Below are 26,483 nucleotides of genomic sequence, written 5' to 3'. Positions count from 1 at the left end.
TGATCTCATTATCATTTATTGTTTTACTGGCTATTATCAGGCTATTATCAGACTTTTGTCTGCTACTTTTATTTGCTTGGTTGTTTGTCTTTTGTAATTAATGTTTTTCATTATTATGGGACATGTATGTTTCCCAGGTTGTACATAGTTGCCTATATGTAACCATGAGTTGTTTTGAAAGGGGGAAGAGTTTTTTGCAAACACTTGTTTGGTCTTCTCAATACTGTGAATTGAGAGTGGGTTGGTTCTGCACCGTGAGCAGAGCACACAGGTACTGATACATATCATGCTTGGATGAACTTGCAAAGATTATTGAATGCAAGAATATGAATGGCCAAATGGTTATACCCATTTTCTACCATGTAAATCCATCAGATGTGCGGAAGCAAACCGGAAATTTTGAGAATGCTTTTGTCAAACACGAAAAATGTTTCAAGGAGTTGACGAAAAAAATTCAGAGGTGGAAGGATGCTTTGACTGAAGCATCTAATCTATCCGGATGGGATTCAATGGTGATTAGGTAAGTTCAACTTTTGATTTCAATATACTAAAATATTTTATTTATGTATTCCTTTTATAGAAAAAATGGTATAGTTTTAGTCGTGATGACAAATCTCAAATATATATTTTTATAGTACTTGTTTCTATATTATATTATTTGCTTATGTTATGTTATGTTATGTTAACTTTAACATAATATTTCTCTTCTGGTTCACGTATGGTAGGTAGACCTGGCAAAATGGGCGGGTGGGCCGGGTACGGGTCTGGGTCTTAAGGGTACGGGTCTGGGTCTTAAGGGTACGGGTCTCACAGGTACGGGTCGATTTAAACGGGTCCAATATTTTAGACTCACACCCTACCCTATGCGGGTATGGGTGGACCCGCGGGTGCCCGTACTGTTCACACAAGTTTTAGATTTTTGCAGTTACACCCCAAATCTTCCTAAAATATAAACCCAAGTTTTCTCACCAACCAAACAGAAACCCAGAACCTAACTTTATCGATTCTCCTTTCATTCCTCATCAACCAAATAAACCCACATAAAAAAAAATCTAAAAAACGAAAAAATCTACATAAGAAAAAGCAATAGAAGAAAAGAGAAAAGAACTTTGTTGATTGTCCTTGATGCGCCGACAGTGTAGAGTACAAATGTGGCTAATGACTGATGAGAAACGAAGACAGGAGAAGCGACGACGATGGAGTTAGGGATTTCGGTGACTATGAGTTTAAGAGGAGGTTGATGAGAGACAAGAGAGTGAGTTTGAGTTAGGGCTTTTGCAATTTGGGGCAAAAACATGGGGATGGGATCACTTTAAGAATGGTCTTAAAATTCTCTGAATCTTTGGCTGAAGTTGTAACTGAAGGAGAAGCAACCTGAGAAGCTTCCACAAGCTTTCTTGAAAGTTGGCGGCCTCGATGGAGCTTCCATTAACAGCGATAAGTCTGTATTTGGTAGCGAATCAAAATCGAATTTTTATTTAATTTGATCAAAACTACGAAATAAGCTTTTGATATTTAATGGATGATCCCTCGTCTTTTGTTTGTAGCCCTCTTTGTCTTGTTCTTGTTAACTCCCTCACGCTTCTTATCATCTTCTTCCTCAACTTTCCCACTTCCTTTTTCATCAGTTCACCACCCATTTGGATTCCTCTTATCATCTTCTTCCTTAGCTTTCCCACTTTCTTTTTCATCAGTTCACCACCCATTTGGATTCCTCAATTTTTAATTAGGGAATCCTTGCAAAATGAAAAGGGGAAAGGTATTTTTTTTTTTTAAAAACAAACGGGCACCCGCGGGCACCTACGGGGGTACCCGTTTGACCCATTGGTAAAACCGGTTGGGCTGGGTACGGGTAGAAGAAAAATGGGTCCAATATTAAAGACCCACACCCTACATTTTTTACCTGGGTTTGGGGTCGACTTGTGGGTCCAGACCCATTTTGCCAGGTCTAATGGTAGGCCTGATTCCAAACTAGTAGAGGAAACTGTCAAAGATGTTTTGAAGAAATTGAATTATAGATCGCCCTCAAGTCATTGGAAAGATCTGGTGGGAATAGATTCACACATCGAGGAAGTTGTATCATTATTATGCATTGGGAAATTAGATTTTCGAGTTGTAGGAATTTGGGGAATGGGCGGTATAGGTAAGACAACCATTGTCGAAGCTGTTTTTAGAGAAATTTCTAGTCATTTTGAAGGTTGCTCTTTCATTGCAAATGTTGGCGAAGAATCAGAAAAATGTGGTGGACTAGTTCAATTACGAGAACAAATTCTTTCTTCAATTTTAGAAGAAGAAAATCTTCAGATTGGCATCGCCTATAATATACCTCAATTTATGAAGCACATAATTCAATGCAAAAAGGTTTTCATTATTCTTGATGAAGTTAATGATATTGAGCATTTAGCAGTTTTAACCAGAGGGCTTGATGGATTTGGTCTAGGCAGTAGAGTCATTATAACCACTAGAGACAAACAAGTGCTTCGTAATTATGGAGTTGAACACATATATGAAGTCAAGGGATATTATGACTATGAAGCTCTTCAAATCTTCTCTAATTGTGCATTGAAACAAAACCGTCCCCTTGAAGATTTTAGGGTGCTCTCAAAGGAGATAATTGATTATTGCAAGAGCAATCCATTAGCTCTTAAAGTGTTGGGCTCCTCACTATATCGAAGGAGTAAACGAGATTGGCAAAGTGCTTTGGGTAAATTGAAAAGAATTTCTAATCCAAAAATTCACAATGTGTTGAAAATCAGCTATGATGGACTAGATGATGAAGAAAAAAACATATTTCTAGAAATTGCTTGTTTTATTAAAAGGTGGGACATCAATTATGTAATAGATATACTAAGCAGGTATTACACATCTCCATATTTTGGACTAAATGTTCTCCTTGATAAGTCACTTGTAACAAAATCACGCAACCTATTAGACATGCATGATTTACTTCAAGAAATGGGTTGGGAAATTGTACACCAAGAATCGTTGAAAGAGCCTGGCAACCGTAGTAGGTTATGGTATCACGAGGATGTCTTCCATGTACTGAAGAACAATACAGTAAGCCAAATTATAATATTAAGTTTGTTTTCCAAATAAGAATAAGGCCACAAAAATTATCTTCGCTTCAAAAATCAAAATTAAGATCTTAGGTAACATATCTTTTCTTTTGGTTTGAAGGGAACCCATACGGTCGAAGGAATGTGCTTAGATATGAATAAAATCAGAGATGTGAATCTAAGTTCCAGAGCTTTTGCAAATATGCATAATCTTAGATTTCTTAAATTCTACACCTCTCGACTTTCTGAAGAGCTCGTAAATATATCTAAAGTGCATCTTCCGGAAGAACTAGATTATCTTTCTGAAGAGTTGACGTATCTCCGATGGGATGGATATCCTTTCAAAACTTTGCCGTCAAATTTTAATCCAACAAACCTTCATGAACTTCACTTGCCTTATAGCAATCTTGAGCAACTCTGGGAAGGAACCACGGTACGTATAAATTACTATTCAGTTATTTGCTTCTTACATTCAAATATGAATATAATATTGTGTTCTTTAGAGATTAATTTATTTTGGTCACTTTTTGCATTACAGCATGCCTTCAAGTTAGAGTTGATAGATCTTCATCACTCCCAACGCCTAATAGGGATCCCAGATCTCTTAGACGCCCCATTGCTTGAGATTATAAATCTTGAATGTTGCAAAAGCTTGCTTGATGTTCCTTCATCTATCCAATATCTCGACAATCTTCATGTGAAAGTCTGAGGAACTTTTCGATGAACATTCACTTTAAATCTCTCAAAACTCTCCGTCTCTCAGACTGCATTAATCTCACAAAGTTTCCAAAGATTTCAGGGGATCGTATAGAAAAATTAGATTTCTCTGGATCTGCAATAGAAGAAGTTCCGTCATCTATCCAGTATATCAAAAGCCAACGCGTTGTAATATTGAGGGAGTGTAAAAATCTTAAGACTATTGAAAGCAACATTCACTTCGAATCTCATGTAAATCTTAATCTCTCCTACTGCATTAATCTCACAAAGTTCCCACAAATTTCTGGAAATGTGGTGGATTTAGATTTGTTTGGAACTGCAATAAAAGAGATTCCCTCATCGGTCGATTGTCTAACTGAGCTCCATGCATTATATCTAAGAGATTGTACAAGGCTCAAGAGTATTTCAAGTAGCATTTGCAAATTGAAATCTCTTTCCGAACTAGATCTAAGTGGCTGTAGAAAACTACAGAGTTTCCCGGAAATCCTTGAGAAAATGGAACATTTAGAATATCTTTCTTTATGTAGAGCTACAGTAATTATTGAGCTGCCATCTTCGATTGAAGGTTTAAATGGGCTTCGTCGGTTGAGAATGCGAGATTGCAAAAATCTTGAGACAATTCCAAGTAGCATTTGCAATTTGACATCTCTAATTGAGATTGATGCTTATGGCTGCTTAAAACTCAACAAATTGCCAGAGAACTTAATACATTTGAAGACACTCAACGTAAGAGAAACTGCCATAAGTCAACTGCCATCCTGTATTCCAAGTTGGAAGGGAATTGAATTTTTAGATTGCCCTAATTGTCGAGGTTTGATATTGCCTCAATTGTCATCTTTATGCTCCTTAGAGACGTTATATTTACCTTTCTGCAATCAAACAGAAATCCCTGATGATCTTTGCAATTTGACCTCATTGGAAACATTAGATCTAAGCGGAAACAATTTCAAGAATCTACCATTAGGTATCAAACAACTTTCCCACTTGAATGCCCTATATTTAGGCAATTGCAATATGCTTCAATCAGTACCGGAGCTTCCATTCTCTCTGATATTTTTAGAAGCAAACAATTGCAAGATGCTCTACTCATTACCAGAGCCTCCCTCAAGTCTTAATGAATTAGATGCACCGGAATCGGAAATTTCAAGGACGACAATTGAATTCATATTCACAAACTGTCTGAGTCTGAATCAGAAAGTATACAATAACATTTTAGAGAATATAGCATCACTGAGACTTTGTTATGAAAAGGTTATTCTCTCTCACACTACTCTCTCTCTCTCTCTCTCTCTCTCTCTCTTTACTTATCTGTCTTATAAAAAATAACGAATTTCATGTTACAGTTATATAAACAAACGCCTAAAATCAGCTATTGTATACCTGGGAGTGAAATTCCCAACTGGTTCAGTTTTCAAAGCTCGGGATCTTCAATAATTATTGAACTTCCACAGCATTTGAGTAACAAAAGCTTCATGGGAGTTGCTATATGTGCTGTTATTGCTTTTGAGGAACCATAGTATGGAGATGATCTTGAAGTAAGTTGCGTTTACCATTGTGACACTGATTATGCTTATGAGAATTACTTCTACTGGCATTTGAGCGCTAGGGGCATGAATAAGATGCTGATTGAGTCAGATCACATGGTAGTAGGGTATATACCTTATTCTAGGCTAATTAATGGTCGCCAAACAGCCTCATTTAAGTTCAGTGCAAGCAATTATTTCAGGGACATTTCCATGGAAGGCTGCAAGGTGAAATGTTGTGGGGTTTATCCACTATACATACAGCCAAACATGTCGCAACCCTACATTTCTATGGAGAAATTTGCTGCCACCAGTGAATGTTTAGCGGAAATAAGTGGAAGAGCGATATCTGATGAAGAGGAAGTGCAACCACATCTTAATAGAATTTGCAGAAAACAAATCAACACTCCTTAATAACAAATTTCCTTTCTTCCGTATCATTCAACTTTGTTTGGTTGTTTGCTTCTTCACTGGAGCTATTATGGTTTCTCTGTCAAATTTAATGGTAATTTGCTTGTCACTACTTTCAAGTTCTGTTTTTGACATATGATGATATAACCGCAAGTTCAAGAATGATTATTGACATTTGTTTTGGCCTCTATAACTAAGATATGTATTTTGCTTTGTCGTAATCATTTCAGCTCACTGTTGTTTTGTTCTCTTCACTTTGTTAGGCCTGTGTCAAGAGTTACGGTCAAAATTGTCAGAGAGAATTTTGAAGGAGTTGAATGATACATCGCCTTGGTAACCATTTTGTCAATTGCCTTGGATTTCATGGTAAAAATAAATGGGAAGGTTTGATGTCCCTTAGTTTGTATAATATTTGGTCTATTAACATGTTGAAATTTTAGCAAAAATTTGAGTATAATTAATCCATAGTTAAGTTTAATTTCACAATAGAAATTTTAGATGGTAACTTGATTAGTGTAAATTACTATAAAATTAGTTCTTGTTATTGACTGCACAATTTTCTCTTTTACAATTTAATGTTTTTGTGCTGGCATTTTGTAGTTATTTATGGGTTTTTCTTTAACATAAGGTTGTCAACAGTAGCAGTTGATTTTTTGTCGATTGATCATGTGAACTTGCTTCTAATTTGCAAGTGTGAACAACCACCATGGACACAAGAGAGGTTGTAATAAATTAAGATCTTTGCATCATAATTGTTCTCTTTATTAATGTAGTTATTTTTGGGTGAACCGTGTAATATCAATTGTGTATAGAGTAGTAGTTGACTGTTTTGTGTTAGTTTAACCTTTATTATCTTTTGTATCATTTTGATTTATTAATTAAGTTAATTCAAAGAAGGTCTTGAAGGTAGTTTTTGCGTTTTGTCCATAAAATAATGGACAAAAGTCTCAACTGAGCATAAGTAAACATTGACAACTGTTTCGGGTAGTGGAGCAAACGTTTTTACCACCCAAAGTTTGCCTTAATGACACTTTTTAACCCAAAAAGTTTCAAAATATCACTTTCTCACCCAATGTTTATATTTCGTTAATACTCAAAGTACACTTCATTTTCTCAACCCACATTAGGCGAGTTAATAGGAGTCAAGATAAGAAGGTTTTTATAGAGTGAAGGCCAATGGATCGAATGATGGTGATCGATTGAATTTTAGCCATTGGAATCAGACAAGATTAACTAAGAGCATGAAACTCTAGTTTTCCAGTGGCTGACAATCGACAAGAAATCAGATGTCAAAGTAAGAGAGGTTTTGTAGAGAAGAGACTGGAGGTTCAAATGATGATGACAGAAAAAAATTTTGCCGTCGGAGTTGGCCGGAATCGACTTTGAGTAGTAACAAAATATTAATTTTGGGCTGCAAAACAGTATTTTGAAACTTTTGGATGAGAAAGTGTCATTACGGCAAACCTTGGGTGGGAAAAAGTTGTTTACTTGTTTCAGTGTTATGTCCTACATCCTGTTATTGGGTTAAAGTTTGTTCTCCTCAAATCGAAGAAGGCATAGGGTTTCGTTGCTTGGAGTTTTCATGTATAGATTAGTATTATTTGCAATCAATATGGAAATTACCAACATCATTTTCCAATACGATCCCAGATATTAGTTATAGAATCTGACATTGGATTGCTACATTTGCTTTCATTGTAGCTGTAATATATATAGCAGTTACATTCTCATTTATTTCCTTTCCTCTTATTTTATTTTTATTTTCATATACATTCCTATAATTAGGGGTGTTTGGTTTGAGTACCCTGCATTTTTTTAAGGAACTAGAACCGGAATCGACAATTCCGATTCCTAGGTACCCAGAATTGGATCCTGTAACAATGGTTTTGGTTCCGGTTCCAGATTTGGGTACCCTATAAAATTACATGATCCCTCATTTTTAAAATGGCAAAAAAACCCTTAAAAACTTACAAATACCCCCCTAACTTGGCACTTGTTAACAAAAATAAAATTATAAATTCAAAATTACAAACCATTACTTTGTAAAGATAGATTCTCAAAAGTCAAACTAACTTACTTTAAATGTTATGAAATATAAATATAAATATAAATGTATTCATATTACTTTTTCTAAAAAAGTTTTTATTAACCCTCTTTACTCTTTAATTTTATTTTATATTAGTCTCAGTTTCGGGTTCTGGTTCTGGTTCTTAACTATAAGAACCGGAATCGGAACCGCATAGTAACGGTTCCAAAAATTTAGAACCGGAACCTATCCATTGACGACCGATTCCTGGTAAGAAGCAGAACCAAAACCCTAGGTACCCGCCGGTTTCGGTTCCAATCGATTATTTTGAACACGAATGGATTAGCTGTGAGAATTATTTGATGAACATCTCGGTATATAAATTGGACAATAGTGTAATGACTGTTTTCTACTCGTATTCTCATAAAATATGCATAGTAAAATACATGTAAAATAGCATAAAAGTTGGGCCCAAATTTTTTACTAAACATATACATTCTTTATACAAAAGCTATATCATGTACAAAAACATTAAAAGCAGGGTGGACAGTGTAGTCATTTCCCTTCGCTTGCCGACGCCTATCCGATTGTGTCCTCACCTAGGTCCTGCAGAAACATAGAAAACATCAGGGTGAGCACAACTAAGGCTCAGTAAGTAAATCCTTTACTCATCTATCCCCGTAACTCTCTCTCTGATTCTTTCCTTACAATTCTCGTTTACTCTCTCTTTTATAATCTTTCTGTTTTCTCTTTCTCGTAACTCTTTTCTACCAACTCTCTTTAGTAAGTCAAGGCCCCATCTGACCGGAGGCATGGCTGGGACGCACTCCTACTCTATGTGACTTGTACTCATTCTAGCCGATCGGACTCGATATAATCACATGAAAACCATGAAAGCCAGTTGCTAAGGAAAAGGTAGAACCATAAATACTATACGAAATAGTGGAGGGTGCTTGATAATATTCCATTCCTTGAAAGCCAGTGAATACTAGAGCCAGTAAAACGGTAGCTACTAAAGCATAAACAACTCGTTTTTCCTTCCCCGCGAGTATAGCATGATGAGCCCAAGTTACGGCAGCTCCGGATGAAAGGAGAATAGGGGTATTAAGAAAAGGGATTTCCCAAGGATCTAAAACCCCAATCCCTTTTGGGGGCCAAATACCTCCGATCTCTACCATAGGTGCCAAAGAAGAATGAGAAGAAGCCCAAAAAAGAGCAAAAAGAAACATAACCTCCGATACGATGAACAAAATAGAACCGTATCGAAGTCCTAATTGTATGACTTTGGTATGATGTCCTTCAAATGTGGATTCACGTAGAACATCGCGCCACCATACGAACATGGTATATAGGATAAATATGTACATGGATTCGGAACCTTTGGCCATGTGAGTATATAAACTATCTCTCGGGTACTCTCAAGTATAGCCCTCATCCGCATGCACTCTCACGGGCTACACCACTTCTCTCTCTTATACTCATGCCGCTCTCTCAATGCGGCGTACATGCGGGAATACTCTACCCTTACTCACAGGTTCCCCATCGCACAACCTACTCTATTATCTTGATTAGCACTACTTTCTCTTTGTTCTCTAGTGCTCAATTCCTCTCTCTCTATTCTTAGAGTAGCTCAAACTCAATTTCTCTACTCTTTCTCTATTCTCTTTCTCTAATGCATAATTAATGCATATTTAATACATATTGATGACTCATGCTCATTAATGCACTTATGAGATGCAATTATGCTATGTAGCAAAAATCAAGGCTTTCTAATCTTACTCATGCTTCTCTTGAGCATTTCATCATACAACTTATGTGCCTATGAAGCTCTACTTTAGCAATAACTTTTCTCTTCTTTTTAATCATCCAAAATGGGAGATAAACTCCCTCATACACTCTAAATCCCTGTCAAAGGAAAACACTTCTATAAAGTTTACTCAAATCTTCCTTCAACTTCAATCAAAACTCACTCAACATCATAAAATCTTAACACTTCTCATAAAGGAAATACTTCCAACAATTCAACATGAATACTCATCTCAATTAAATTCATCAACAAGCATAATACAAACTCATAGATGCATATATCTCTAATCAATTTCTACTCAAAAACTTATTCAAATCTCAACTTGGTTGAATTTACTTACCTTGTGAAAAAAGTGACTTCTCTAGCACTTTTCCTTTCCCTTGTTGTCTTGCCTTCTCTCTACAACTACAAACAACAACAATAGCAACAACAACCATATAAGACTTCAATATAACTATAAGCAAACTCACATCTAAAGCAAGAATCCTTACCTTATGATACTTTAGATGATATTTCTACTCAAAATTACTCAAAAGCTCTCTTACATCCCTTAGAAATCTTGGAACAATTGAAAGCAAAATGGAGAGAATTGAGAGAATGGATATGGCGGTGGAGAAGAATGAAATGAAGGGTTTATTACACTTAGCCCTTTTTAGTTCATGAGAAAATCAACACTTCCCAACTTTGCCCTTGATCTTCTTTGAAAATTCCATCTATATCCTTTGATTCATTACACTCACACCCCCATACTAACCCAATCTCCATAAAATTTCCTTACATTTTACTCCACACTTTTCCTGCTAATTAGGGGTAGAATGGTCATTTAACCCTTATGGAAAAATATCTAGAACTCTCAATACACATTTTAGTTGGCTCGTCGCCGCGGTGAAGAAACTTCCGTCACCCCGGCGAAGAAAGACAGAGCTTACACCGCCTTACTCAAAGCCAACTTCGCCGCGACGAAGACTGCAAATCTAAAATTCCTCAAATCTCAATCAATTTCAAGGCAAACACTCAACCAACTAAACATACAAACTCAATTAAAGCTGAATCAATAAACATTTAAGCAAAATAGCAAATTTTAAGTACGTACTTCAAGTGGGGTGTTACAAATAGTCAATAGATATGTACACGAATGGATTAGCTATGAGAATTATTTGATTGTTGTGCGAATAATTATTAAATTTTAGAAACTTGTATATATTGTATCAAAATTATTCTCATATATTGTTAGTAAATGCTTTTGGAATGTTTGGTGTAGTATGACTATATACTCGAAGAGGAGAAGAGGGTTTATGACATCATAAGCTATGAAAAAAATTAATACCCCCGTAGTTTAAAGTTTAGGTTTTTGAAATCTTTTTTCACAATTGTGAAATATTAAAGATAGGCCAATACTATTGATGTAGTATTGTTTTATCTTATATACAGCAAACACTTTTTGATAAATAAAGATTTATTTCATATACACTCTTGTAAGATTGATTAAAATTATACTCATTTGTTTTGTTAAAAGAGAACTAAAAACATTGTGTCGTTAATAATATGTTTAGATTCTATCCAAATTTAAATTCAAAAGTCAATTTTACCCCTCCCAACATTTTTTATTCCTCATTAATTTTATAAATCATTTAAAAACTATTAAAATACTAGAATAGTTTTTACATAATTCATTATTCATTTATCAATTTAATTTTAATTATTTTGGAGAAAAAATCTTATTACCAAAATATCGTTATTCTAATTTGACTTAGTTATAATCATTTTAAGACTGTTGTAAATTTTTAACCTTTGTTTATATCATAACAAAAATTTCAAAACATTTGACTTCAAAAAATTGTTTTAAATAAACATTTAACTTTGTATATTTTATTAAATTCATTTATCTTAACCAAATTCCTTTTTTTATTTGAAATATTTTTTATTCTATTTTTCATATTAGATCTTTGTTTCATTTTGTTACGCAATATGTGTAACTGTGAAAAGTAAAATGTTAAGTTCAAGTTGATTTTGTGGATTTAAAGAATAAAGGATTTAAGATATTTACTTAAGTTGGTTAGTGATGGGAAGGGCAAAAGAGAAGGGTAAAACAGACTTTTTGATTAATATCATTTGCCAAGTTAACAGATAAAGGGCATAATGGTCTTTTTATAACTTTCCCTTCTCTTTGCTCCCATTGCTCTTATCAAATGAGAAATGATACAGTCATCAGAAAAGGGATGCCAAATTCATGCTTTGGTAGATGTGGCATTATGACGACCGTTGATTAATTATAAATTTTATTTTTAAAAAAAGCGAATGGTGCCACATCTGTTCTTGCATGAATTCGGTTAATGATTAATTTGATTTTGTTTTTCCTTTTTTATTCTTTCATTTTGCCTCGGAATTTTCTCTCTCTCTAAATTTCTTCTGCACTCTCTACATTTTCTTCAGGAAATTCCATGTCTAAATTTCTTCCACACAAACAATTTAATTCAAGAACAATATAATATTATATTTTGCAGAAACAATTTACTCAAACTAAATCAATTTGATCTCTCTTCTTTGTCTCCCCTCTGTTCCTCAATCTTCTTCTTTTGCGGTTGCTCTTCTCTAACAATCCACAAATATCTTTTTGATTTCTAGATCTAAGAATTAAAATGGTAAAGCATTAGTTACAGGCTTTGGCCAGGGTGGTTGGCCGCGACCGGAGACGCATAGATGTGCCTCTTGGTCCTGGTGATGATCCGTGCCAGGGGTGAACTTATCCATTGGGTGAAGCAAATGTGTGCTGGGAAACCATTTTGGGAACCAACTTTTGGGATATTTTGTAAATAGTTTCCGGCAATGAGATTGCTTTCTTGTTTTTGTAATGGGATTCGAGTAAACCGCTGACTTGGGTTTGCTTTGTGGCGGATTCTGGAAAATTTGTGGTGGATAATGGTGGGTTGTGGTAGATTTGTTGCGGATTATGGCGGATTACGGTGGATTGTGGCGCTGTCATGCCTTGTGCCTTTAGCCATGGTGCTAGGGTTTCATCTAAGAAGATGAAGAAACCCAGATCACAGGGTTGTGTTTATCAGGTTTTAAAATCTGCAAAGTGATAACAGGGGTGTATTTATCAAGTTTTCTAACCTGCAGGATCTTGATGACATTAATAGTTTGATCGGAATTTTTTTTTTTTTTTTTTTTGTATAAACCTTAATTTAATTTGAATTTTCAGAATAGTATAAGGGCAACAAAGTCATTTACCATATTCAAGTTGGCAGGAGTGTTTTTAATAGTTTTCAATAATCTATGTGTCGCTTGATACTTTCCGATCTCTTAATGGGGTGGATGATATTAATTCTGATAAAACGTTTGAGCCAGATCATTGAGCAAAGCTACGTACTGGTTCTTGATTCACTTTTTGATGTATAACTATTTCCTTTGATTAGTGACAATTCAATATAAATCAAGTGCAGTGATTTAGTCAACTTAAATTTAGTTTTATATTAACTTCTCATACTTAAATATTTCTAATTTAACTATTAATTGTGATGTTATAAACTACCTCTATATAGTTTTATTGTGAAAGACAATTATTCGAATTTTCGTTCCAGTGACCATGTCATATTGAATAAAGAAGGAATCATATGAATAGTATAAGCTTTATTTTTACTCCAATTAACAAAATATTGTCATGACTTCAATTCTTTTTAACTACAACTATTTTGAAATGGTATTCTATTATATCTATTTCACTGGATTTGGGATTTGATTCTATAATTCTCTTCAACTTTTTGATCTTGTCATTTCACTTGAAAAATCCATACTCCTAAAACTAAATATTTGTTGTGTGTTAATTAGCTATTGGAAAAAATTCTGTTTAATTTTCATTTCTAACAGATACTTAAAACTCTTTGAACGTGGAAGGCAATGGTATAGTCTAAATGGGGAAGCCGTAATTATAAAATTTTTAGACTATATATGTTTGACCTCGAATGAGGAATTCCTAGAGTTATATTTTGCAGAGTTCAACTTCAGAAGTTATTGTGTAGTAAGAGAAGTGAGCATAATTGTTTTATTGTATTTGAAGATTTTCGTTTGCGTTCTATCACCAAATGTTGTGACGACTTTTTGTTGTTGGCTAATTCCTACATTTGTAATATATATTGAAGATTTTTGCCTAAGCTTTCCGAAATATTTAGAGAGATGAAGACTTCTGTTAATTAAAGCCTTTTGCAACATTTTACCATAGTGATGTGAGACCACTAACATTAATTAGGTTGTCACAGTTCACGACACTTTCTCAATTGTATAGTGAAGTGGGATTCTGTTCACTTTAAAAATAACATTCATGATGCCTGAGTTTAGTGATGTGACTTAATTGGGTTATTACAATTCAACATGCTTTTGACATCACCTTTCATGAAAACTTGATGAAATATCAACGGGTACATACAGCTAATTCCGACTTTGCATATTAAGTCTGTTGAGGTAAGTTCTACCATACAACACCATGAATATATCAAGCTTTATAATTGAAATTATATATAACATAAAAATAGATTAAAAAAAATGCAAAAATCGAAATCCCTAATTCCTAAACTTTTCACAAGTTCTCCAAATAGCAAAATCAAAACAAAAAATCAACAAGTTAATAGGTGATTGTTGAATAGAGGCAGGTAGGTTCAATAATTTGCAATAGTCTTTGATCAACGAGGTGGCTAACATCACACAATAGTCTTTGATCAACGAGGTGGTTAACACCAAATCACGGCCAATCGAAGCCAATATCTACCAAACGCAATCAACTACGATTGGTCCTAGGAATGGAGAGCCCATATTGTCAGCAACTGGGGCTCTAAGGGAAATCTTGTCCTTCCCAATCTTTGATAACTATTGAGTTACCTGATCATTGGTATAATATAAGATTCATCAGATTTGCTTTCACTGTTGTTGCATTTGGAGAGAATTATGACCATGATTATACCTCCCTTTAGTATCTCATGTAGTTACAGTTTTAAGGGCAATTACGACAACAAAGTTTACTACGGTTGGCAGTGTGGTCTTCCCAGGCCTCAGAAGAAGTACAATAACATAGCGTAGAGTATAAGTCCCTGTATGGATACTAGGCTACTTAAGGCTGACTAATCAAAAATCAGATCTAGGTTCAAGGCATCAAAAGTTCACCCGGCCCAAAATATTTTTGCACACTGAAATATTGTGGTGTTCAACCACTATATCTAGTACCCATGGTAGCCCAGCCCGGCACCAATGGAAGTAGTAGATCAAATGATGTAAAGCTAAAGCTACCACCTCCCAAGAGAATTTGCATGGACCAAACCCATTCTGCTTCACTTTAGAATTTCACATGTAGTTAGCATTTCCTAATCTTAAAGCCTTGTAGAAGATTTTAGAAGGACAAATTCAATTCTTTTATTATTTTCTTTTCTAATTATTTTATTCTACTACAATAATCGCATGGTAATTAAATTTATGTTTATCACAAATTCTACCATTTTATCCTTTCTTGAACTGCTATAAATGTGTTGAAATTTCAGGGTTATGAAGTTACTTTGGAGTGAAGTTATGGACCACTCCAGGGGCGGAGCAAAGATAAAAACAATATTTGGGAGCTGGACAGGGTAAAGACAGAATTTTAAATTTCAATACAATTTTTTTTTTAACATATTATATTAAATTACTTATAAAAGAATAAAAATAACGTAATTAAGTCTTGATAATGCGTATAAAAAAGACAATAATAGCTTAAGACAGTGATGCTAAATGACCTGCATTGATTCTTTATTCAGTCCCCATCTTATAATAGATCTACATTAATTCCGAAATGTGGGGTTAAATTATCTAATTTCCCATTTATTTTATAACAAATAAAATGTATTTTTAACCCATGATTTTTAGTGCACCAGTAGCCTTTGAAATTTACCTTGTTTGCAAGAATCTAGAACTGTTGTCATATTTTAATATCCATTCATTATACTTTTATTTATTTTGTAAAGTATTAAAGCTTCATATATATATATATATATATATAATTTTCTTTGTTTCTCATTTATTTCCCAGTTTTTGTATTTTATAACATTATGTGAATATGTTTGCTTTGCTTTCTTTCGATATTTAAAACTAATATCTTAATTTCAGTTTATTTTTAAAGAAAACAATAACGTCTTAAATTTTTTACATATGAAAAAAAAAAAAATCAGATTCGTATCTTTTAAACTTAATTAATAAAATGAATGCTATTTATATTATAATTCAATATATATAATTTTATTTTAGTAAAACATGTTGGAAATTAAATTTAAAATGTTTCTTTTTAAACTTAAAAGAAAAAAAAAAAAAAAAAGAAGAAGATATTTAAGTTTAATGTATTAAACTGAAAATTATTATATTTTTCAAGAGTAAGGTGTCTCTATTTTATCAAAAGTCATTAATGTGTTAAAATGTAGATACAATTTTATTTTTTTTAAATCTTATAAATTACAGTCATAATAATTTCTAGGTATTAAGCATATTTTATTTACATATTTATTATCTTCCAATAATTATGATCACTAAAAGAATTACAATGGAAATAGTGAATAGAATTGATACACGAATGGTAAAAATATCATGAATCACAAGAAATTACTAGTTGGAGTAATCATATTTAGAGCAACTGCAGATACCAATTGAGTATTCATCTCTTCTCACTTGGTTTTGTAATACAAATTTCCGACTTAAAATGAGATTGAACTTACAGAATCTGATATAACTAAAATTAGAATCACCACAAGCTTTGAGGGTACGTAAAAATATTAATTTGGTCTGGAGAACATTGAGATTGTATTTGAAGTTGTACATTTTTTTATTTTTTATTATTATTTTTTTTCAATCCTAGTGATTTATTTACATATTTATTTTCTTCCAATAATTATGATCACTAAAGGACCCGAGTGATTTTCTGAAAGTACTAAAGAAAACCTAGTGTTGGGGTCTTGATTGTAAAATAATTTATCATATTTTTTAAGAGGTTTTATCCCATTTTCTTGGATTATCTACTAGTGGGATGACAATTTAATATTTTCAAACTAAGTTTTTGGTAATAAGAGGGAGGTATTTAATAAATGAAAGTCACTTGTTAATTTTTATTTTTGAAAAAATTAATTACATTTCCAAGTTGGTTGAGCTTTACAATTTAGGAAAACCAATTTCTGTTGAAAAAGCTTTTATATTCAAAGCTTTGTTTTCAAATTGTTCACTGCTTAACGGTTTGATTAACAACTTTTGTTAAGTGACGTTAATTAAATCCTTTTTAGTGAAGCAGTGCAGTTTAGTATACAAATGAAGCTAACATTCTCAACAGTTTCGGATTAAAGCTACATAATTTGTGGGTTTATATCAACTATACCTCAGCAAGACTAGAGATAAAAGCTTTTTGAATCCAACAGTTAGATTAACGGTGGTTAACAGAGTTTGTTAACATTATGTTGACATGAAAACGGAGTTACCAAATCTGTTAAAAGTTTAGTAACGCTATCGTTTTTCTGATCAAAGTGGTTGCGTTTTCATTTTTATTTCAATTGAAGTTCATCAAGTTGGAGAAGAGATTACCAGAACCTCCCTCAAGTCTTAATGAATTAGATGCTGATCCGTTTACAGGTCTTAAAACACTTGTGAACTTGAGTGGAAATAGAATTACAAGTCATAACACACTTGCAAATTTGATTGAATCAAAAATAGCCAATCCAAGTCCTAAAACACTTGGTACATGGCATGTGGATAACAAGAATTGTAATTCAGCCAAGCGAAGGAAGGAAGCTAGCCCAAGTTGTCCAAGAAAGCAAGTCAAATTTGGCCCAAGCTCAAGGAGAGGAATTAGCCCAAATTACGCAAGGAAACAACTCAGCCCATGTGCATAAAGGAGACATTTCAACCTAAGCCCATTCAAGCACAAATTCTTTAAGTGAAGTCCAAGTCCAACAAAAAAAAGACCTAAGCATTCAAGAGGTCGAAAATAGCCCATTATCCAAGCCAAAGAGCATTCCCATGCTATTTCATTTTGGAGCCCCTTCAATGAATTCCAAGGCCCAAACTCATATACTCTTATTAGTAAGATTTAATTAAGTATTGTTATGTTTAGTTAATTATCCTAGGTGGCATATTACTTAAGTAGTTAATTATGTAATGTTACTATAAAAGCAAACCCTCTATCATTTTGTAAGGTTGAACAATGATATTGAAAATTAAACACTTGAGAGGAATGACTTTCCTTTTGCTTTGAAATCTTTATCCAAGTCTTGATAATGGATTTGTGGTGATTCAACTTCAAGTTGATGGAGAAATCCTTTATGCTTGAAGTCATTTTCTTGTCTCTATCCTTTGATGAAGTTTGAAAAATATTGACAGAAAATCTTATTGCTGTTGAAGGAAAGTTTTTCACACCTTTTACAATTGATTTGTATCAGACTATATACACGTATACAGAGTTTATTTTAGGGAGGAAAGCTAAAATTATGCCTAGCTGTTATAGAGCATTTACTCGAGATTTTCCTAGCTATTACAGAGTAATTGTTAGCTGTTACGGACAGAATTGGAGCCTAATAATCAGGTTAATTGATCTTGAGCTTGATTTGAGGAATCTTCCTTTATATCCTTTACATTTAAGTAAGTAAGTTGTTTTGATCTCAAATGAGGAATTTCTAGAGTTCTATTTTGCAGAGTTTAACTTGAGAAGTTATTATGTAGTAAGAGAAGTGAGCATAATTGTTTTATTGTATTTGAAGATTTTAGTTTGCATTCTATCACCAAAGATTGTGGCGACTCTTTGTTGTTGGCTAATTCCTACATTTGCAATATATATTGAAGATTTTTGCCATTGCTTTCAAAAATTTTTAGAGAGGTGAAAACTTCAGTTAATCGAAGCCTTTTTTAACGTTTTACCACCAACATTAATTAGGTTATTATAATTCACAACACTTTCTCAATTGTATAATGACGTGGGATTTGATGCACTTTGAAAGTAACATCCGTAGTGTCTGAGTTCGGTGATACAACTCAATTGGGTTATTACAATTCAACATGCTTTTGAAATCACCTTCCATGGAAACCTGATGAAACATCAATGGGTACATACAACAAATTCTAACTCTGTCCGTATTAAGTCTGTCGAGGTAAGTTCTACCACACAACACCATGAATATATCAAGCTTTTGGTCTCCCCGGACTTCACAAAAAGTTAAAATAACATAGATTACGTGGTAGTATAGTCCCTGTATGGATACTAGGCTACTTAAGGGTGACTAAACAAATATCAGATTTAAGTTCAAGGCATCAAAAGTTTCACCCGGCCAAAATATTTTTGCACAGTGAAATATTGTGGGGTTCATCCACTATATGTAGTAACCAAGATAGCCCAGCCCAGCACCAGTGGAAGTAGTTGATCAAATGATGTAAAGGTAAAGCTACCACCTCCCAAGAGAATTTGCATAGACCAAACCCATTCTACTTCACTTTAGAATTTGCACACAGTTAGCATTTCCTAATCTTAAAGCCTTGTAGAAGATTTTAGAAGGACAAACTCAATTCTTTTATTATATTCTTTTCTAATTATTTTATTCTACTACAATAATCGCCTGGTAAATAAATTTATGTTCATCACAAATTCTACCATTTTATCCTTTCTTAAAGTGCTACAAACGTGTTGAAATTTCAGGGTTATGAAGTTATTTTGAAGTGAAGTTATGGACCACTCTAGGGACGGAGCAAAGACAAAAACAATATTTGGGAGCCGGACAGGGTAAAGACAGAATTTTAAATTTCAATACAATTTGTTTTTTTAACATATTATATTAAATTGCTCATAAAAGAATAAAAATAACGTAATTAAGTCTTGATAATGCGTATAAAAAAGACCAAACAATAACTTAAGACAGTGATGATAAACGACCCCCATTGATTCTCTATTCAGCCCCCATATTATAGTAGATCTACATTAATTCCAAAATGTGGGGTTCGATAATATAATTTCCCATTTATTTTATAACAAATAAAATGTATTTTTAACTCATGATTTTTAGTGCACCAGTAGCCTTTGAAATTTACCTTGTTTGCAAGAATCTAGAATTGTTTCATATTTTAATGTCCATTTCATATATATATATATATAATATATATATATATATATATATATATATTATATATAATATATATTATATTTATTATATTCCTTTGTTCCTCTTTTATTCCCAGTTTTTGTATTTTATAACATCCAGTAAATATGTTTGCTTTCTTTCTTCGATATTTAAAACTAATTCTTAATTTCAGTTTATTTTTAAAAGAAACAATAACGTCTTACTTTTTTTACATATGAAAATAAAAATCAGATTCGTATCTTTTAAACTTAATTAAAAAAAATGATGTTATTTATATTATATTTCAATATATATATTTTATTTAGTAAAACATATGGAAATTAAACTTTAAATGTTTCTGTTTAAACTTAAAGAAAAAAAAAAAATGATATTAAGTTATGTATTAAACTTAAAATTATTATTTTTTCAAGAGTAAGGTGTATCCATTTATCAAAAGTCATTATTGTGTTAAAATGTAGATACAATCTTTAAAAAACAAAAAAAAAAAAATCTCTTATTAATTAAACTCGTATGAGCATATTTTCTATACATATTTATTTTATTATCTTCTAATAAGTATGATCACTAAAGGAATTGTAAGGGAAATAGTGAATAGAATTAATACAAGAACGGTAAAAATATCAAGAATCACAAGAAATTACTAGTTGGAGTAATCATGTTTAGAGCAACTACAGATACAAGTTGAGTATTCATCTCTTCTCACTTGGTTTTGTATTACAAATTTTCATGCTTTAGTCACAAAGTTTGGTTTTCTATTACTAGATTTGTTAGGTGAAGTTTCCTCAAAAAAATAAGAGTTTTCCTAACTAATTTAGGAGGTTAAGACATCCTAGTGATTTTCTGAAAGTATTAAAGAAACCCTAGTGTTGGGGTCTTGATGTTTAAAAAATAATTTATCATATTTTTTAAGAGGTTTTATCCCATTTTCTATTAGACTGATATAATGTTGAGTTCTTATCTACTGCGTGGGATGACAGTTTAACATTTTCAAACTAAGTTTTTGGTAATAAGAGGGAGGTATTTAATAATTAAACATCACTTGTTATTTTATATTTTTGAAATTCTTGAAAATATTAATTTCATTTCCAAGTTGGTTGAGCTTTACAATTTAGGAAAATCAATTTCTGTTAAAAAACCTTTTTTATTCAAAGCTTTGTTTTCAATTTGTTCACTGCTCAACAGTTTGATTAACAGCTTCTGTCAAGTAGTGTTACAGAGTAAAGAGTAGAAATTTAGAGAAAAATGCTCCAGAGTAAAGTCAAGAAGAGGATTTTATTTCACACTCTTTCAGCCCTACATCTGTGCTTTTAAGTAAAGAGTAAAGTAAAGTGGTTAAGTAAATAACCACAGTTACACAACCATTGGTTTACTAACCACAGTTACACAACTGACCATAGTTCTAACTAAACTATGTAACTGAATACTTCAATACCCCCCTCAAGGTGGTGGGTGATAAAGATTGAAAACCCCCAACTTGCTTAAAAGATGATATGAACTCTACTGCTAAGAGGTTTAGTCAAGAGATCAGCTGGTTGTTGTGTAGTAGGAATATGAGCCAGTTTAATCAACCTTGCCTTGACCTTGGTTTGAACAATATGACAATCAATATCTATGTGTTTAGTCCTCTCATGCAACATTGGATTAGAAGCAATGTGGTTTGCTGATTGATTATCACAATGAAGAGTGACAGAAGCCAAGTTTGAAAATCCAAGTTCAGAAAATAGCTGAAGAAGCCAAGTAATTTCACAAACAGTAGAAGTCATTGCTCGATATTCAGTTTCAGATAAAGATTTGGACACAGTAGCCTGTCTTTTAGATTTCCATGATAAAAGTGAATTACCAAGGAAAATGCAGTAACCAGTAACAAACTTCCTGGTCATAAGGCAAGAGGCCCAATCTGAATCATTGTAGGTTTTCAAATTCAGAGGACTAGTAGAGGGGAAAAACAAGCCCATACCTGGAGCTGATTTCACATATTTAACTATCTTTATGGCAGCTTGCCTATGAGATTGCTTAGGCTGTTGCGTAAACTAACTAAAGAGATGAATTGAGTAGCCGAGATCTGGTATAGTCATACGAAGATATAAAAGTTTACCTATAAGTCTTTGATATGGAGTTGGGTCAGATAATGGAGGATCATCACCAATATTGAAGAGTTTATCATAAGCTTGAGAGGTAAACTTTAAATGCTGCTCCAAAGGTACCATAGCAAGTTTGGATGATGAGAGGCCAAATTTAGAAATCAATTCAAGGGCATACTTACTCTGACAAATATTGATACCGATCATGCTACTTCAAACCCCAAAAAATATCTCAAAAGCCCTAAATCCTTCAGTTTGAAATGAGAATGAAGTAATGTTTTGACATCATTGATAAAATCCAAGTCATTCCTTGTGATAACTATATCGTCCACATAAACCTACAAGATAAATAATTTGGTTTGATGTCTCTTAATAAAGAGAGAATAATCAAAATGGGACTGCTGAAAACCTCTAGAAATAAGGGCAGAAGTTAGTTTATGATTCTAAGCTCTAGAGGCTTGTTTCAATCCATAAAGTGACTTATGTAACCTACAAACCAAATTTTGACCTCCTGTTTTCACAAACCCTTGTGGTAAAATCATGTAAATTTCTTCATGTAAATCTCCTTGTAAAAAGGCATTGTCCACATCCATGTAATACAAAGGCCAATCATGCATAGATGCCAAAGCCAAAACAACCCTATCAGTCACCATCTTTACCACAGGTGAAAATGTCTCATCATAATCTATACCAACTTGTTAGGTATAGCCTTTTGCAACTAAATGGACTTTATACCTTTTCAAAGAACCCTCAGCCCTATATTTTAGTTTATACACCCATTTACAAGCATTGACAATTTTAACAGGAGGCAAGGGTACCACAAACCAAGTAGCATTGAGTTCTAAGGCTTTAATTTCCTTTTGCATTACATCCATCCAATGAGAATCTTTAGAGGCTTCGGTAAAAGATGTAGATTCAGTGAGTGATGATAAATTAGACAGACATGCTTGATAGGAAGGAGATAGACGATTATAGGATATAAAATGAGAAATGGGATATTTAAACAATGCAGTAGTGGATTTCTATGTTCTGGTTGGACAAAGAAAATCAGAGGTCCATATAGGAGGTTTGGATGGTCTGGTTGATCTTCTAATAGAAGGTTCTTAGGTTAAAGAAGTAGATAAAGGATTTGGATCAGCAGGCAAAGCTACTGTTGGTGAAGCAGAAGATGATTTTGTGACTTGATCACGAAATATGTCTTCATTCGCAACATTAAAAGGTGCCAATGATGAATGTGATGGAGAAATATCTACTTCCATGAATGTTTTAGGTAAGAAAATGGAAAGATATTTTCATAGAAAATTACATCCCTGGTAACATGTATGGTATCAGATGTCAGATCATATAAAATGTAACATTTTTCACTCAAAGATTATCCTAAGAAAACATTTGGAGTGGACCTTGGAGATAGTTTGTCTTTAGGGGATAAAATATAACAATAGGCCAATGATCCAAACACTTTTAAATGGTCAATCCTAAGCTTTTTACCAAAGAATTTTTCATAAGGTGAACAACCTCTAAGAACTGCAATAGGTAATCTATTAATGAGATACATTGCAGTTAGGATAAAATAACCCCAATAACTATTTGGAACTTTAGATTGAATTTTGAGTGCCCTAGCTACCTCTAAAATGTGTCGATGCTTTCTCTCAACAATACCATTTTGGTGAGGCGAGTATGCACATGTACTTTGGTGGAGAATCCCTTTACTACTTAGCAACTTAGAACAGGGTTTGTTAAAAAATTCAAGATCATTATCTGTTCTAATACATTTAGGTGTTATTTGGAATTGATTATGAACCATTAACAAGAATTGTTTAATGGTTTGAAAGGTATCTGACTTAAACTGCATAAGGAAAACCTAAGTGATCCTAGAATGGTCGTCGACAATGGTAAGGAAATATCTTGCATTCCCATTGGTTGGTGTTTTGTATGGACCCCATACATCCATATGTAGAAGGTCAAAATTATGAACAGAAGCTGAGGTACTTAAGGGAAATGGAAGTCTGGTCTGTATAACTAAAGGGCAAACACTACAATGAGGTTGAGGTAGCTTGGTTATATGCAGTTCATTATCTATCACTTTCATCACTGAGTAAGAAGTGTGTCTTAGTCTACGATGCCAAGTTTCAGAATCAACAGATAAACAAGATATGGAAGAAGAACAAGCATTGTAATCTTTATTCATTTCTGAAACAAGGTTTACATCATGATTAGAACATGATTTCCTACAAACAGTTTTATTTATCAAATCTAAGTCTGATACAGTTGATTTTAATTCTGAAAGAGGAACAAAATAGTATAACCCTTAATTATTTCTACAATCCCCTTCAACTTGTCACTTCAAAGGTCCTAAATTAAGCAAAAATTAGGATAAAAAGTAATTGAACAATCATTGGAAGCAGTTAATTTTGAAACTGAAAGAAGATTGAACTTAAAATTAGGAAAATGAAGCACATTTTTTAGACAAATATCATTATTCAAGTCAACAGAACTAGTGTATTGTATATTGGTTTTGGTACCATTAGGAAGACCTACAAGAGAACTCATGGGTGACTCAATAGCAATAGCTGATTTCAAGCCATAAAAATCATGTGATATGTGATATGTGGCCACTGAATCTATTACCCAATTTTCAATATTGTGATAAGAGTATAAAGAAGTGAAAATACCTGTTAGACTGGCTGTGGGAGCAGTAACATTTTGTTTTCCCAACAATTGCAAGAGCTGTTGGTATTGTTCTGGACCCAAGATTATTGCCAGAATTGATTTTGTCAGTGACTACATTTGAAGTTTGAGTCTGCACTTGATTAGCTGAAGGCTTGGATTTTATGCCACTTTCTCATTTCGTGAACTTAAAATCAACAGGATATCCATAGAGCTTATAACACAAATCCTTCTTATGGCCAGGCAGATGACAATAATCACACTGAAAATAAGGTTTCTTCCCTTTTTATTTAGGATTCAAATTTTGATTCTTCTGGCCATTTTGTGCATAAAGAGTAGTTGTCACTTCTGAGTTAACATTGATGCCTGATAGAATTCGTTGACTCTCATCTTGATTCACCACCGAGTAAGCTTGCTTAGCTGAATGCAAATGTGTCATATGGAGTATTTGAATTCAAACCCTTGAATAAGAATCATTCAGTCCCGTTATAAATTGCAGTAATTTTTGTTGATTTAAGTGATCCAGATAAGATTTTGCAGAGGCGCTATCTGGGGGTCGTAAACTGATCAATGAACTTAATTCATCCCATAATGCTTTCAGCTTGTTGTAATAGACTGCCACAGAATTAGTTCCTTTGACAAGATTCACAATTTCTCGATGAATACCAAATACTTTGGTTCGATTTACCTTGTGATATTGTTCTTGTAAATCCTACCACACTTGATATGCACTAGTTGAATACACAATTCCATTGAAAATGCCTTTTGAAATTGTATTGAAAATCCAAGCCAATACTAACAAATTGCATCCTCTCATTATGCGTGTAAAACAGAATTGAAAATTGATTTCTCACAAGAACCAACAACAAAACCTAACTTGTTTTTAGCTCGCAGAGACAGTCATTGCTCTACTCCAGATCGAATAATTTTCAGCACCAATAAGTTGTTGTGAAATCAAAACCGAACCTGGTGTGTCAGAGGGATGAATAAAAAGAGACGAATTTGAGTCGATTACAGTTTTGATTGAGGCTTCTCCATTTGTATTCGGCATCTCTAATTTTAATGGTTAAAACTAAGTATTCTGATCGAAGAAGTAATCTGATTTCAAGTAAAGTTTGAAACTCAAGCTTGATCAAGAAGTGGAAGAATCTTGATTGAAGCTCTGTGCTCTAATACCATGTTCCAGAATAAAGAGTAGAAATTTAGGGAAGAAGATGCTCCAGAGTAAAGTCAAGAAGAAGATTTTATTTCACTCTTTTAGCCTTACATCCGTGCTTTTAAGTAAAATGGTTAAGTTAATAACCACAATTACACAACTATTGGTTTACTAACCATAGTTACACAACTAACTACAGTTCTAAATGAACTATATAACTGAATACTTCAATAAGTGGCGTTAATTATATCAATTTTAGTGAAACGGTGCAGTTTAGTATACAAATTAAGCTCACAATCTCAACAGTTTCAAATTAAAGGTACAATGATTAGATTAAGGATGGTTAACAATGTTTGTTAAAATTCTATTGACATGAAAACGGAGTTATCGAAACTGTTAAAAGTTAAATAGTACGCTGCCATTTTTCTAATGAGAGTTGCTGGGCTTTCAATTTTATTTCAACTAAAGTTCATCAGGCTGGAAAAGATATTAATAGTTGAAATCTGTCAATTTGTGTAAGAGTCATACGGATTGCCAACATGGACTCATTTTTAGTATGAAAAACAATTCAAGAATCAGTCTATATGATTGTAGAAGTTAATAAAAATTCAGCTTTGGAAATTTCTGTTTTCTCTAAGTTTCTTTGTTTGTTTCTCGAAAAAGTGTTATAAATTTTTTGATTTTTTTTTTTTTTTTTTTTTTTTTTTGCATTCGATCCTAGGATTCTCACACCCAGCAACAGACCAAATGTAAATAATTCTTATCAGTTTGCTTGTTCTTCATTTTGAACCTTATGATCAATATAATTTTTAGATAAAAAAAGCTATAGTTAGATGGTTTTTTTAAACTGAACTCCATCTCAACTGCAAAAGAGTTTTCAAGTCTCCAAAAAGTAACTAAATTTGAGGAGGGATATTTATT

The 26,483-nt window shown here is 33.2% G+C and overlaps 2 protein-coding genes across 2 annotated transcripts; one reads left to right on the top strand and one right to left on the bottom strand.

Annotated features, from left to right (window-relative positions):
- Positions 1-302: 302 nt before the first annotated feature.
- Positions 303-5,876, top strand: LOC116138683 (disease resistance protein RPP2B-like). The gene is made up of 6 exons (XM_031424369.1): positions 303-520; positions 1,959-3,057; positions 3,178-3,489; positions 3,595-3,759; positions 3,849-5,024; positions 5,117-5,876. Exons 1-6 carry the CDS (start codon positions 327-329, stop codon positions 5,288-5,290), a joined length of 3,120 nt encoding a protein of 1,039 aa, XP_031280229.1. The 5' UTR covers positions 303-326; the 3' UTR covers positions 5,291-5,876.
- Positions 5,877-8,587: 2,711 nt separating this feature from the next.
- On the bottom strand, positions 8,588-9,121 carry LOC116138682 (cytochrome c oxidase subunit 3). The gene has a single exon (XM_031424368.1). It carries the CDS (start codon positions 9,119-9,121, stop codon positions 8,588-8,590), a length of 534 nt encoding a protein of 177 aa, XP_031280228.1.
- Between the last annotated feature and the right edge of the window lie 17,362 nt (positions 9,122-26,483).

Source organism: Pistacia vera, unplaced genomic scaffold, assembly GCF_008641045.1.
Source record: "Pistacia vera cultivar Batoury unplaced genomic scaffold, PisVer_v2 Contig343, whole genome shotgun sequence".
NCBI classification, from domain to species: domain Eukaryota; kingdom Viridiplantae; phylum Streptophyta; class Magnoliopsida; order Sapindales; family Anacardiaceae; genus Pistacia; species Pistacia vera.
Note: the sequence above shows the minus strand (reverse complement) of the source record. Positions and strands in the feature narration are given on the sequence as shown.